This window comes from Pantherophis guttatus, chromosome 3 (genome assembly GCF_059756535.1).
Source record: "Pantherophis guttatus breed Tessera chromosome 3, ASM5975653v1, whole genome shotgun sequence".
In the NCBI taxonomy this organism is placed as follows: Eukaryota; Metazoa; Chordata; class Lepidosauria; order Squamata; family Colubridae; genus Pantherophis; species Pantherophis guttatus.
In genome coordinates, this window is record NC_142065.1 from 59,472,471 (window position 1) to 59,488,659 (window position 16,189).

Genomic DNA, 16,189 nt, shown 5'->3' on the forward strand with positions numbered 1-16,189 from the left:
CTGATTACCTAGCGTTGCATGGGTATTTATTTATCTCAATCTTGTATTAGACAGGAAAAGGAATGAATTATATCTTTAGTGTCAAATCAAAGCAATTTTATTTACAGGGTTTTAAAAGTATAAGCACAGATTACAAATTATAAAGTAAAATATTATTCAAATTAAGTATAATATTAAGTTAAGACAAAACTTGATTATAAACAACATTTTTAGTTTCACCTCCAGGATCAAGAATAAATAAATTCTGTGGTGAACCCACCCTTAAGCAAGCAACATAAAGTTATTTGTGGGAGAAACATGATGATCTCAAATCCACTCCACAGTATTAATAGACTGGCCCTGTGACTTTTTTTTTTTTTAATTGAAAAAGTTTTTCAAATACAAATTTTTCCCCCTTTTCCCCCCCTCCTCCCTAACCCCTCTCACCCCCCTTCCCCTTTGACTTCTTCATAATAAAACCCAAATTCATAACAGATTATATCATACTTTGCTATCCACTTACTCCATCTCCATATACTGACCCTTTCTTTCTAATAAAATTATCATACCCCCCTTATACTATGCTGTAATATGCATTTCAAAGTGACATTCTATTATAACAATATCTAGTAACTCCTAATTTAACATAATGATATTACTATATCTCCCAATTTAACAATTTCCGCTCGTGATCTACCCTTTTACTACCCCCCATACGATATAACATTTCAAAGCATACTTCCGCTCTAAAACTATTCAATAAATCCTAATTTAACACTTATTCAATTCAACTAATTTCCTTCCCCCCCTTCATTACATACATTCGGATCTAAACATAATATCCCTTTTCTTTAAACTAAACAATCCGTAACCTATCCTATCTCCACCCACTTTCCTACAAAATTACCATAATTATTCTTAATATCTTTATTCTTCTGCCCACTCCCCTAGAAAAATATTCCCTTATGTAAATAAAATCCTAAAAGAAAAAAAAAACTTTTTGCTTGTAATCCATATAACATCTTCTGTAATATCCTTCAACTGGATGATAAATTCCATCACCCATGTTAGGGTAACATCGCATCCTCATTCCAACAGTATTTTCAGAATCTTCAATTACCATCTGCCCCCATCAGTAACAAATATCTTCATATTGGAAGAAAGAAACAAAAAGAGCCCCCAACAACCACCCGAGTGACTTTATAATTATATTCCGTATAATGTTTATGGAGGTATCTTTTATCCAGATTATTAATTCCAACCATCGTAATAGGGTAACAACCAGATCTTCTGCGTGCCCCAATCCAGTAAATCTCTTGCCATATAACTCAACATACACGTAATATATTTATCCGGAAATCCAAAAATCAAACAAGATGTTTCCAACCATTCAATTTAAGGCCTTTTTCACATCCCAAAATAATTCAGCACTGCAGAGATCTGCCCTTTCCTCAGGATAAAATAAACCAATACTTTGCCAATTATCTTTTCATATATTCAGTCCTCTCATAAGTAACTGGCATTACTGTTGTTTAGTTTAAAAGTTTTTATGTTTGTGAGACCTACTTCTTCTTTTCTTGACTTTTTGTGGGTTGGATCTCCATCCTAAATTCCTTTCTGTAGATTGTATATCAACTATTTGGTTTTGCTGGTGTATAACTTGATCCTGTTGGGTTTGCTTTTGTGGCTGAGATCTTTCTGGTTCTGTAAATTGTATATCAACTAATTGACTTCCATGCTGGTTTGTGGTTTGACAAATCATTGCAATAGGATCCGGAACCGCCTCTCTTATATTAAATAATCCAGCTGAGACCTCTGAAAGAGAATCCAAAAGCGGCTCATCTGTGGAGACCTCTTTAACTTGTTGTTTCTTCATTGTTTCCATCTCCTTCTGCTTTTCTTGAATTTCTGTCTCTTGTTGATTTTGCTTTTTAAGTACCTTATGATACACGCAACTCCTCTGGCCCTGTGACTTATTGATCGTGATTGAAAATGCAAGTCTCAATTGTTTTTCAAAAATTTTTCAAATTTGTTTCCAGCGAGTAGATCATCTGTGTACCAAGTTTGGTTAAAATTGCTCAGGGCGTGTCAGAGTTATGATGGAACACATACACAAAGACACACATACACAGAGGTGTTAGGGGTGTGTTACACCCACAATATTTTTTTCCAGAGAGTAAGTCATCTGTGTAGCAAGTTTGGTTAAAATTGCTCTAGCCATTCCAGAGTTATTCTGGATCGTATATACATTCATTCATTCATTCATTCATTCATTCATTCATTCATTCATTCATACATACATACATACATACATACATACATACATACATACATACATCCTTTTAGGTAGGTAGGTAGGTAGGTAGGTAGATAGATAGAAGATGAAAGCTACTCCATTTCTTCTGAGAGATTCTTGCCCACAGTAATATACCCGATGGTCATCTGAATTAAATTCACCCATTCCTGTCCATTTTAGTTCACTGATTCCTTAGATATTGATGTTCAGTCTTGTCATCTCTTGTTGATCACGTCTAGCTTGCCTTGATTCATGGATCTTACATTCTAGATTCCTATGGAGAAAAAATCTTTACAGCATCGGACTTTCCTTTCACCACCAGATGCATCCACAGCTGAATGTCCTTTCGGCTTTGGCCCAGTCGCTTCACTCTTTCTGGCGCTACTAGTACTAGCCCTCTGCTCTTCCCCAGTAGCATATTGGACACCTTGCGACATGAGGGGCTCATCTTCTGGCGTCATATCTTTTTGCCTTTTGGTACTGTCCATGGGGTTTTCATGGCAAAGATACTGGAGTTGGTTGCCATTTTCTTCTCCTGTGGATCAAATTTTGTGAAATAAAATAGGGAGGGGCAAAGTACAATGGATAAAGAAAAAAGGAAGAGAAAGAAACTAAAAATAGAATAACTTTCTTCAATACAGTTACAAATATAAAATTCATTAATCTTTTGATCTGAAATTCAGTAATGCATTATATAATTTCCATAAACAATTCTAATTGTCAAATCCCAATATCAATATAGCATTTCTTTCACTCTGAAGCAAAAGTCCAAAAGTCATTTCCATGTAGAAGCAAAGCTAGACAAAGTCTTTTCTTTACTCAAACTAGTTAGTTTTGCCATCATCCAATTCCATTAATTTTACCACCTGTAATATACTGTTGAAGCCAACAGTTTTAGTCAGCACCTGTTTTGGATCAGATGCATTTTCCTTTGACATTTCCTAAAATAATTTTTGTACTTTTTGTACTTTCGTATATTTTTCTGTATATTCTGTATATCACTTTCAAATACCATTTCTTTTGACTTTACAGGCTAAATATGGGCTGGAGGAGAGCATTGTTGGTTGGGAATGCTACTTAATCCATTCTTAGTATGACTTTTTCCAGTCATTCCCCTTCTTATTTCATATTACAGGAGGAAATGATTTGGGCTAATAATAATAAAAAATCACACACACACACACACACACACACACACACACACACACACACACAGAGTATAGGAAGATTTTTTTTAAAAAAAATACATTTTCTTTCTACTGATGCTTTTTACAAATATTTCTTGATCTGCATATTAATGATCTTAGCAACCATTGGTTTATTTTGCCAAAGTTAATGTGATAACTATACTACCATTAATATACAAAATGTTTCTCTAGTCTTGTGCCCAGTTAGACTTTCAATTCCATTCTGCCCAGAGGAATTAAGTCAGCATAGCTGTATAGCACCAGGTTGGGGTAAGCTTTTACAGACTATGAACATAGGCAGCCAATTCCATGCATCTGCAGTTCATATATTTTCTTTGACTTTTTAGGTCTGTAAAAGAACTCTGGAAATGTCACTCGGAAATTGAGGTAATTTTGTTTTAATCTTTCCAAACTGCATAAACACCTAGAAGCAAACAAAGTAATAATCACAAGCCAACATGGGTTTGTCAAAAAGAGATCATGCCAGACTAATCTTATTGCATTCTTTGACAAAGTGACAAAATTAGTGGACCAGAGGAATACTGTCGATATAGTTTACTTGGACTTCAGTAATGCATTTGATAAAGTAGACCATAACCTACTGCTAGATAAAATAGAAAAATGTGGGTTAGACAGCATCACCACCAGATGGATTCGTAACTGACTGACCAACCACACTCAACGTGTAGTCCTCAATGGAACTGCATCTACATGGAGGGAAGCATGCAGTAGAGGACCCAAGGCTCTGTTTTAGGCCTAGTACTCCTCAACATCTTCATCAATGATTTGGACAAGGGGATAGTTGGGAACTCATCAGATTTTCAGATAACACCAAGCTAGCAGTAGTAGCCAACACTCCAGAAGATAGGCTTAAGATACAGAAGGATCTTGACAGACTTGAACATTGGGCGCTATCTAAAAAAATGAAATTCAATAGTGAAAAAAGTAAGGTTCTGCATTTAGGCAAGAAAAACAAAATGCACAGGTACAGTATATGTGGTATCTCGCTCAATAGTAGTAACTATGAGAGGGATCTTGGAGCCCAATAGACAGCCATTTAAATATGAGCCAGCAGTGTGCAGCAGCTGCCAAAAAAGCCAACACAATTCTAGGCTGCATAAACAAAGATAGAATCAAGATCGCATGAAGTGTTAATACCACTTTATAATGCCTTGGTAAGGCTGCACTTGGAATACTGCATCCAGTTTTGGTGGCCACGATGTGAAAACGATGTGGAGACTAGAAAGAGTGCAGAGGAGAGCAACAAAGATGATTAGGGGACTGGAAGCTAAAACATATGAAGAATGGCTGCAGGAACTGGGTGTATCTAGTTTAATGAAAAGAAGGACTAGGGGTGAGATGATAGCAGTGTTCCAATATCTCAGGAGCTGCCACAAAGAAGAGGGAGTCAAGCTATTCTCCAAAGCATCTGAGGGCAGGACAAGAAGCAACGGGTGGAAACTAATCAAGGAGAGAAGCAATCTAGAAGTAAGGAGAAATTTCCTGACAGTTAAAACAATTAACCTGCCTCCAGAAGTTGTGAATACTCCAACACTGGAAGTTTCTAAGAAGATATTGGATAACCATTTGTCTGAAGTGGTGTAGGGTTTCCTGCCTAAGCAAGGGGTTGGACTAGAAGACCTCCAAGGTCCCTTCCAATTCTGTTATTCTGAGTCTTTTACTGTAGGGATGAGGAGAAAAAGACCAGACTCTGGTTATTTTCAGAAGGGCAGTTTGGGATTAGGTAGGATTTTTGCTTCTAAGGTCCTATTTAACAGTTCAAATCTAAGGATTACATTTTAAAACAGTCTGATTCAAGAGCTGAAAGAAGAAAAATACATTCATACCTAATTCCCAGGAGACTGGATTCATATTGTTCATTCATAAAATAGTTGCTCAAAGAATAGCAAGTCAGAAGCCCACCTTTGCTGAGCTATCTGTCTTCTTGCTCCTACCATATGCCCGCTGTATTTTTTGGATGCCAGGTTTATACATTGAAAAATAAAGATAGCCCTGATATGTATATTGATCTCTTATCATTAGGAATATTGTAGAGAATTCACTGAAGAATGGAAAAGGCTGGAACTGGATGTGCTGCTTTGTCCTGCTATAGGTCCTGCTTTTAAGAGTGGGTTCCCTGGAAAACTAATAGGTAATTTTTAAAAAACTTGGAAAACCAAGTTTTAAAAAGCACGTTGGTATTCTTTAGACCCCATGTAGTGTCCTACTCCTATTCAACCAGATGTGAGTAAATCCTAGGGCTGTGATGTGCTTTCAGGTTGGGGAAAAAGTTCATGGGATAATGCAGGGTGGTTCAGATATGGTGCTTGTTTGCAACTCTTTGAACCAAACACACCTTTTCTATGGCTGCACTGTCCCTAAGAAAAGAGGTGGCTGCTTTAAAGAGCTTGCGGTTTGAATCTGAAGCACTGCACAACCCTAATATACTCTTGTTATGGATCTTGCCATATTGCATGCATAGTTCCAGCCTGGGTTATAAGCAAAAGAGTTCACATTGGCATGTTTCATGTTGATGCTAAACATCTTACCTCATTAACAATTCATAAAAGGCAAATATATAGCTATTTTTTAAAATGTCTGCCTAGTTCTCTGTACACTTAGACAAAAACCTTCATCTGGGGATGACCAAATCATTCCTTGTGGAATCATAATGTTCTATCTTGCTTTTCCATCAGTTAAGAGCCAATTTAAAGGATGATGGGTGGCAGTTTTCCTTCAGTCAGCCTTCACAAACTAGTACACATTCATTCTTTTGAGAATGCATAACTACAATTTTTGTGATAGTGCAGACAGTATTTCTAAAATTCTTCTTAAATAGACTGCAGACTTTGGGAATCTAATTTAACAATATAGTCTCTAAAGTAATCAGATGATCATCAGCATCCATATAGCCTCCAGAATATAACTGTTTTGAGTGTCTTTTTAAAGAGAGGAAAGTTAAAGACAACACATAAAGCTGTAAACATGAAACTTTCTGTGTCTGTTTTTAGTTGCTTGAGATCGGCTTCAGTTTTTCCAAATCATGTTCTCATATGTAGATTGGGGAGGAGATATATGTGATTAGAATTATGAAGTACTGTCTTCCTTGTGCTATTAATCACTGCAAGTTGCTCAAGAGAGCTGAGTAGCCATTTAATTTCCCTTCTGTTTTTTATCTATACAGAGGTCATTAGTAATACCATATTATATAACTACTTGGACTTCCCTGCTGGAGTAGTACCAGTTACAACAGTGACAAAGGAGGACGAAGAGGAGCTAAAGAGTTTCAAAGGACACTACAATGATTTGGGGGACAAACTCTTTGCAAAGGTACTTGGAATTGCTTCATGACAGTGCCCAGCAGCATTTAAGGGTAATCCTTGAGATACGACCATAGTGGAGCCTGTCCATTGTGGTTGCATGTCATGATGGCCATGAAGCGAGATGGCCTCATTTAACCCCCACACCCTGATCTCCCTGATGCAGTTATTAAACAAAAAGGCAATTTATTAAGTGGAACATGGTATGCTTTAGATATAGGGAAGAGCCATAGAGACCTGCCCTGGCCTTCTCCAACCCTGCCTGACACACCATCTTTGTGTGACTACAAGGAATTGTGAGCAAGCTGAAAATGGCAATTCCTTCTGAAGGGCAGCCATGTGGCCTGTCCTCTTTCCCCAGCATGAGGCTCAGAGCTCTTTGAAAGTTTAAGTTAAGTTCATTAGATTTCTATACCACCTTTCTCCCGGAGGACTCAGGGTGGTATACAGCCATATTAAAACACATAGATTTACAAAATTTAAAACCAATTAAAATCGAATATATAAAAATTTGGCCCACAAATTAAAACACACATACACCCATTATAAAATCATATTAGGCCAGCCCGGCTTGCTGCAACAAAAGGGTCTTCAGGGCACGGCGGAAGGTACGCAGGTCGGGGCTAAGACGGACTTCTAGGAGCAGCTCATTCCAGAGGGCTGGTGCCCCTACAGAGAAGACTCTTCCCCTGGGTGTCGCCAGTCGACATTGTTTGGCCGATGGCACCCTGAGGAGCCCCTCTGTGGGAGCGTATTGGCCGGTGGGAGGCTGTTGATGGCAGAAGGCAGTCTCGTAAATATCCCGGTCCTAAGCCATGTAGCGCTTTAAAGGTGGTAACCAACACCTTGAATCGCACTTGGAAGACCATCGGGAGCCAGTGCAGCTCGTGCAGGAGGGGTGTTACGTGGGTCCGCCGAGTCGCCCCCATAACCACCCACGCGGCCGCATTCTGGACCAGTTGGAGCCTCTGAGTGCTCTTCAAGGGGAGCCCCATGTAGAGAGCATTACAGTAGTCTAGATGGGACATGTCGAGGGCATGAGTGACCGTGCGCAGGGCATCCCAGTAAGGAAAGGTAAGGGTGTGATGGATGACAGGCATGTGGGGAGTAGTCCCAAGGCCTTCATGGTCCCAGTGGAACAGGATGGGGGAGGGAGGGAGGGAGAGAGAGAGAGTGAGAGATGGGGGAATCCTGTAGTGTCCTTTCTGTCAGTCGTAAGGGCTAAGGACTGTCGGGTTGCTGCAGCATCCGCAAGTTCGAAAGGGGGTTGTAAGGAGCTTTCAGGAGGTCTGTTGTAACTTCAAATGACCATTCGTACCTCGAGGACTATCTGTATTTGACACTTGCTGTAAAAAAGCTGCTTTCTTTATTCTGTCCTTGTAGGCAGTGAAAGAGTCTGTGGGGCTCCCTGTGGCTGTCCAATGTGTGGCTTTGCCATGGCAAGAAGAGCTCTGTCTCCGGTTCATGAAAGAAGTGGAGAAGCTAAGCAGAGAAAAATCAAGGAAACAATTATATGATGTCACAGGAAGCAGAATGGAATTCTCCCATACTAACCATGGACTCTGGGGACTGATTTAGTTTATACAACTAGGGAAGGTCACCATGGATGAATTTGTTGAGAAAATGTAAGGGGATCAATAAGTATAGGGTTGAGCTGCCCACCTTTAAATACTTTCCATTAAAATATTCAGCGCCATTCGAGCCCAATAGATATAAAAAATTACCAGGTCTAAAATAATGAACTTGAGGTTTTTAACATGCTTTTGGAATCAGAGTGTCTGTGGATGGAGCAGATAGGAAACATTTGAAGAATTGATTTTCCCTGGCAATTATGCACATGAATGGACAGAAAAGTCAGACATCTGATTGTGTTCTTGGGTGTGATATTATTCCAATATATTAATTTTCAAGTGGTTTCAAGTGGATTTAAGTTTGAAAATGAATAACTCTTGGCATCAATTAAGACAAGGTGAACTCCATGTATTCTTTTTCCAGGACCAGTTTTTTAGATTCCTAAAGCTCACTACAATTCAGCTAAATGTATTTGCTCAGTTTGATACATTTGCTGCTAATACAACATTCTTTTTTGGAATTACAACTTTTTGTGAAACAATGGCATGTTTTTTTATCACAATTACAAATATCTGTGATCTATCCCTTTTTTTTGCTTAGCTTTAATTATCTAGATCCTCTATCTATCTATCTATATCTATCTAAAAACACTTGCATACTATCACGAAATCTCTAGAACTGTAAAACCTACAAACTTGAAATTTGGTAGGTATGTTCCTCTTGGCTTCTAGGTGCTCACTTAAAAAGGATTTTTCGAAACGATCATCGGAGCATTAGTATGTCTTATATTATTATTAACACGCTCTGATTCTAAGGAGTTAGATGTTCTACTCCCCCTCCCCACCTGAAAATATCTCTGTTCCAACTGCTACTTGGGCGTGGTTAGCGCGTGACTCATCCGGCCTGCGAACTGGGAGTTTGGAGAGGATCAATGGGACCAGCGTGAGGGAGAGAAGGGGATAAAATAGGTGAGAAGTTTCCGAAAGATGCCCTAATTAATTCATGAGCCTCGAGCCAAGTTTCAAAAGAAATCCAGTCATTTATTAGGAGCAACATTCTGGCAAATACTCAAATGGAGTCAGCTCTGACAATAGGAGAGGCCTCTGTGGGGCAAGCCTGAGGGAGAGAAGGGGATAGGAGAGGATGAATGGGGTCAACCCAGGGGTGAAATGCTCCCAGTTCGGACCGGCTTGGGCGAGTAGGTAGCGATGGTGGCGGGCAGTTCAGAGAACCGCTAGCAAAAGTCCCTGCCCCCATCCCTCATGTCCAGCTGAGCCGCATGATCATCAGAGCCTTTTTTTTGTTTAAATGGCTCTGACGAGCCAAGCTCTGACGACCCCAGATGAGTTGCCTGCTAATCGGTAGCAAAAATCCCTCCCCCTCCCCCCCTCAGCTTGCTTACCTTAGCTGCTGGTCGCAACGCCTTGCTGTAATCCCTGCAATCCATTGCATCAGCAAGCAACTGAATCTCCCTGCCTGCAATCAAGCAGGCAAGGAGTTGTGGACTTCAACTCCCAGAATTCCTCAGCCAGCAAAGCAAACCTGGCTGAGGAATTTTGGAAGTTGAAGTCTACAAGTCTTAAAGTTGCCAAGGTTGGAGACCCCTGTTCTATTGAGTAAGTTTTTTCCCCGTTTGGGAGCTTTAAAAAAAATAGTTAATTGGGTTGTTTTTTAGTTGTTCTTTTTTTAGACCTAGCCATTTAAAGTTTAGGAAGTTTTAAATTTAGCTGCTTTTATATAAAAATAAAAATAAATTAAAATAAAATAATATTTGTGTAGCTTTCTGAGACTAAGCGTGTTTCTGTAGTGTTTCATTCTAACTACACAAACACACAAAATCTCACAAAGCTGTATGTGGAATTTTGTGTGTGTAAAGGGTGAAAGTTGTTTTTTTGGGCTTTTTGTGGCTGTGTGAGGTTCCTGCTTGTTGCAGGGGCTATTTTGGGTCTAGCACAGCTGCTTTTATATTGTGGGTGAGCCAGTTGTGTTGTATTGTGTTTTGTAGGTTAAAAAAGGGCAAAGAAGTGACATTGACTTGGCCACGCCCACCTGACTAACAAGCCACGCCCTCCCAGTCACCTTACCACCAAGCCCCGCCCACTAATTAAGTGACGCCCACAGAACCGGTAGCAAAAAAATTTAGATTTCACCCCTGCTTTGATCTGTATAAACTCGTTCCTTGCAGAACCAGGGGGCCAAATGGCCAATTGAGAAAACAAAGGAACGCTCAAAGACGAGATAAGACTAATTGGGAAGTTTCTATTCCCTTGCAGGGCAACAAGGAATACACAAACCTAAATTAGGAGGCCAGAATTGGGTACTAAGCTGACGTCTCTGAGGGTATAAAAGGACGCCATACCTTCCCCATGTCAGGGCATTTATTAATCCCATGTTTGGCTCTGGGACTAATTACCCTGGTTTAGAGGAGGAGATGAATCGAGGCTTATCCTTGTTTGCAATATTCCGAAAAGAAACGCGAAGGAAGGTTTCTAATAAAACTCATTTATTTGTTATAAAGAAAATAAAACACCTCACTAACTAAGAAAAGTTAATTGTTACATTTTTGAAAGTAATTCTTGCCGGCTATGTCAGCCGGACCTTGCTGGAAAGAGAACAAAGGAAAGAGTGTGAGAAGCAAGTGAAGGAATGTGGGTGGATACGGAAACACGTAGCTTACTGATAAGAAGTTGGCAAAGCTACGGAGAGTCTGACAGTCCAGAAATAATGAGCTCAGCTGGTAAATAAAATAACGCAGTGACATTCCCCTTCTTTTGCCAGTTGAGCGAATATCAGTACATCATCAAATAAGGCACATCTTCTCACGCAGATACTCGTGTTGAGCTGCTGGAAGTGGTTTGTTGAGCATATCAGCGATTTGATCATGTGTTGATACATATTGCATTTTGACAAAACCTTTTTTCACTAAATGCTTTATGTTTTGGTAACGAATGTCAATGTGTCTGGACCTAGAACCTGTAAAATGAGATTCAGAAATATAAACCACCGATTCATTGTCTTCCATCACGGTGATCGGTCGGATCGGGTGTGTCCAGATATCTGTGACTAAAGCATCAAACCAAGTTAGGGAATTACATGCATCTGAAACACAAGCATATTCAGCTTCAGTCGATGAACAAGAAACAAAATTCTGTTTACGTACTTGCCAATAAACAGGACATCCATTTAAGAACATCATATAACCTGAAGTACTTTTACGTGATTTCTTATCACTTGCCCAATCAGAATCTGCATAACAACATAATTCTGCATAATTAGTATGTGTTGGTTCTAACAATAATTTCAAGTGTTTAGTGTATTTTAGGTATCTCAATAATTTCTTAATACATGTCCAATGAAACTGTTTTGCCTTACCTACGTGTCGTGATAAGAGATTAACACTAAGTGCAATGTCGGGTCTGGTCCAACTACTAATGTACAATAGTGACCCAATGACTGAACGATAAAGTGTTTGATCCTCGAACTCAGGACTTTCTTCTTGTGTCAAGTTATGAAAATCTGTTTGCATGAGTGTCTTTGTTGTGTTAGCATCTTTCATGTTGCAATGATGCAAAATTTGTTCAATTTTATCTTCTTGTGAAAGACTAAACCCCTTCTGTGTTTTTTCAATCTGAACACCTAAATAAGTGCTAATGTGACCTAATGATTTCAATGTGAAGTATCTCTGCAAAGCTTTGGCAAAAATTTCACTCATTTGCTTATTTGGACCAATATAAACAATATCATCAACATAAACAAGAACTATCTCATATGCATTGTTAGATCTTTTTGTCATCAGTTTCGGACTTAATAAAGCCCATTGAATTTAGTTTGTCAGTAAGACATAAGTACCACATTAAACCAGATTGTTTCAGACCATAGAGACTTTTGTTTAGGAACCAGGTATCCCCTTCTTGCTGTCGGAATCCTGGAGGACTTTTCACGTAGATCTCTTCATCTAGGTCTGCATGTAGATAAGCCGTGTCAACATCAAACTGGAAAACTTCTAAACCAAGGATAGTTGCAGTTGCTAAAGCAATTTTTATACTCTCAGTTCTGACTGTCGGTGAGTAGGTATTTGTGTAGTCCTCAGGATAACGTTGAGCGAAACCCTGAGCTACAAGTCTGGCTTTGTACAGTGACTCACCATTTGGTTTCTTTTTGATTCTGTAGACCCATCGAGTGCCAATGATCTTTTTGTTTGCTGGAGGTTTTGCAGGTGTAAATACTTTAAGTTTCTTTAGACTGTCCATTTCAGCCTGCATTGCCTCATACCATTTGTCTTGCTCCGAATCAGGGAGCTGCTTGATTTGTGTGAAATTATCAGGTGGAAGTGTAACATTGCAAATCAAAGGCAAGGGTGCTTTTGTCAGTTGCCAAGAATATCGTTGTGGAGGGATTCCTTTTGTGGCCCTCTTGGAACGTCTCGGAACAACTGTCCAGTCTTCTTCTGCTTCGTCCTCGTCCTCACTTTCGTCGCTAGCGTCAGCATCCGCGGCTTGCGAAGACGGAACATTGGGTTGAGAAGAATCAATGGAATCTTGATCATCAATCTGCGTAGCATCAGCAGTATCATCTCTGGGAAAATAAACTCCAGGATCATTGGAATGAATCCTGGACCAGTCAATATCTTCTTCAAAATTAGCAGATTGGGAAATCACAATTGCATGTTTAGAGTCAATAAATTTGCTCCACTTTGAATTATCATCAATACCCATAAATCTCAGTCTCTTTGCTACTGGACTTCCTTTTCTTCTTTGAGCTAAGGAAATGTTCACCATAGCGTATGAACCAAAAATATGGATGTTTTTAAGATCGGGCTTGTAGCCATACAACATGAAGAAAGGAGTCTGATTTGTTACACTGCTCCAAGTACGATTTACAATGTAATTTGCATACTTGATAGCTTCACCCCAGTATATCTTACCAAGGTTGGCGTCTTCTAGGAGACAACGCATCATGGTTTGCAGTACCCCTTGTCTTCGTTCTACGACTCCATTATGAGCCGGTGTGTAAGGCGCCGACGTCTGATGAATAATTCCATTCTTACGCATCCAGTCCTGGAAACGCTGAGACATGAACTCGGCACCACGATCACTTTGGATTCTGGTGATGCGAACTTGGTGTTGGGTAGAAACAAGGGTTGCAAAGTCTTTAAAGATCTGAAAGGTCTCTGATTTTTCTTTCATAGGATATACATATCCATATCTAGAGTAATTATCAACAATTGTTAGAAAATATTTTCTACCACCAAATGATGGCGGGAATGGACCAACTATGTCAATGTGAACCAAATCAAAAATGCGTGTTGACAGGCGTGTAGCGCGTTTGGGAATGGCTGCTGCTTTGGATTTGGCCTTCTTGCATACAGCACAATCCAAAAACACCTTACACCCCTTTAGATCCAAACCTTTTGCGAACTCCGGCATCTTCCTAAGAACACGGAAACTGGCATGCCCCAATCTTCTATGCCATTTGTGGATACACCTGGAATGCAAAGGTTTACCTGTTAGTGAATTTTCAACATTAACATTTTTATGCGGAACCTCAGACTTGCTCTGAGCAACCTGTTTACCAACTCTCTTTTTGTTGGCTTTAGGAGCCTTAGGAATAGCAACAGGATCTCTCTCTGGAGCATCTCTCTCTGGGCCTGTGCCTTCCCTTTTTGGAGTTTGCATACTTGCCTGTGTTTGTGGTTTAGGCTTTGGCTTTAAGTAATAAACACCACCAATTAATATGGTTTCAGCAACAATATCTCCATCTTTAACTATGTAACTTGCTTTTTCAAGGTGATGAACTTGGAACTTTAACATTCTAGACAAGTGACACTGACTAAGCAAATTACTGGTTGCTGTTGGTATGTAATAAACATCAGGAATGAATGCATCGAGCTCTTCAACATAAACAGTTCCTTTTCCTTTGACCTGACAAGGATGATTTGAAAAAGAATAAAGTTCACGTAGTTCTGGTTCAGGCTCGTGCATCTCTGTGAAAAGTTCCTTTCTGTAGGTAACGTGCAATGCTGCACCACTGTCCAAAGTCCACAGGAGTCGTCTGTCGTACTCTGGTTGAGGTTGTGGATCATTGGTTAAAGCCAATGTGGCGAGTGGAGTTTGTGGATCACGCCAGGGACCACGACGACCTTGTCTTCCGTCTCTGCCTCTGCCTCTGGAGTCTGTTCCTCTGGGCTGGTACGTGACAGGAGCTGGAACTCGTTGGGGACAATCCCGGGTGGCATGTCCCACACGATTGCAGGTGTTGCATCTTGGCATCCTTGGAGCGTAGGTCCTTCCTCGGAAGGGGCGTCTAGCTGGAGCTCTTGATGCGGGTGGTCCTCTCAAATGTGGCGTGGCCAACATGAATGCCTCTTCTTCAATTAAAAGTCTACAGACATTGTCCACTGTGCATTGAGCAATTGGGACTTGGTTAATTTTTGTAACAGCATCTTTCCATTCATAATTCAAAGAGTTAATAATGATGCTGATCATTTGAATATCTTCAATGTTATGGCCTCTTTCTCTCAATTCTGTTCTCAGACCTTTCAGTTTGGTCAAATGTCCTCCAATTTGTTCACCAGGTTTCAATCTCGAACCGTGGAGTTCAGACATTTTTAGTTTTGACTCACCAGTTAGTGAAGAGACAGAAAATGCCTGGTAAGGAGCCTGCATTTGATATGCTGGCTGTGCTGGCAGGAATGCCTGTGGTATTTGCTGTGCCTGTTGTGGACCTAAAAATGGTCTTGGTTGTGCCATTGGAGGTGGGCCAGGAGGTGGCCCTATTTGCACTTGTGGCTGGGGCACATATGCAGGCATTTGTAGCTGCTGTGGCTGATGCACTGGAATCTGCTGTATTCCAGTTGCCATTTGTGCTTGAGCTGCAATATTGGCATGACCTGCTGGAGATGCAGTCATTTGCCTTTGCTGTGTTCCATCTAAAAGGACACCAACACCGCCAGGGGGTGTTTGAGTTTGGGCCTGTGGAAACACTTGTGGCATTTCAGCTTCCTGTAGTAAATTACTTTTGCCAGCAGATGGCGCTGCACCTTTAGCTTCGGGCAGCTTTGCATACGGGGCATTGTATGCTTTTGAGTAGGAGTGGTTATGTAAGACATGTGTAACTTGATCAGGGAGACTTTCATGTGACGTATGCAGTGCTCTTTGCCTTAATTGGCCTGACACAGGATCCACCAGGGGGAGTGTCTTTGGCTCTGAGCAAGAAGACAATATGGCGCTTTTTGAAAAATTTAAGTTATCTCCCTTATCTTGCTCAAGCATAGATATAGCCATTTTTGCCTGGGATAGCTGCTGTTCATAGAGTTTTATACGGTCACGAAAGGCTTTCATAGTCAGCTCATCCAGGGTGAGCTTAGAGCTTCGAGGAGAATAATGAATTGTTTCTCTCTCTGCGTGGGAGGAATTTTGCTCAGCAGTGTGCTTTGGTCTTGCATCGAGCGTTACAAATTCAGAAGGTTCTGGGAAGACTTTTTCAGAGCTTGGAAGATCAGAAGAAAATGTTACTGACCTCAGTCGTAAATCATCATCTTCAAAAACAGCTTCTGTCTTATCTGTCTCCATTTCTGTTCCCACGGCTTTTTCTTGTTCCAGGCTGTAGTAAGGGGCTGGAAAACTGGAAACCTCCTTTCTGCCACCTTCTCAGCAAAATACATTTTGTATTTGTTTTACTTCTGTTTCGGCATCTCAGCAATATAATTAGCGTACCTCAGTAGCTAAAAACTAATTGCCTATGCGCTCTTATCAGAAATAACAAAACAAGGAAAAAAGCCATAAATCAAACCATCCTCTGCTACCAGAATGTCAGGGCATTTATTAATCCCATGT

At 40.2% G+C, this 16,189-nt stretch overlaps 1 protein-coding gene across 1 annotated transcript in view; it reads left to right on the plus strand.

The window, feature by feature from the left end:
- The window catches only part of LOC148114607 (fatty-acid amide hydrolase 1-like), a 31,590-nt gene extending 22,710 nt beyond the window's left edge, over window positions 1–8,880 (plus strand). Inside the window, exons 12-15 of the mRNA XM_087889702.1 lie at window positions 3,810–3,849; window positions 5,506–5,614; window positions 6,647–6,792; window positions 8,166–8,880. Of these exons, the coding sequence (XP_087745828.1) occupies window positions 3,810–3,849; window positions 5,506–5,614; window positions 6,647–6,792; window positions 8,166–8,360 (490 nt within the window). The 3' untranslated portion in view covers window positions 8,361–8,880. The remainder of the gene's footprint in view (window positions 1–3,809; window positions 3,850–5,505; window positions 5,615–6,646; window positions 6,793–8,165) is intronic.
- Window positions 8,881–16,189: the final 7,309 nt, after the last annotated feature.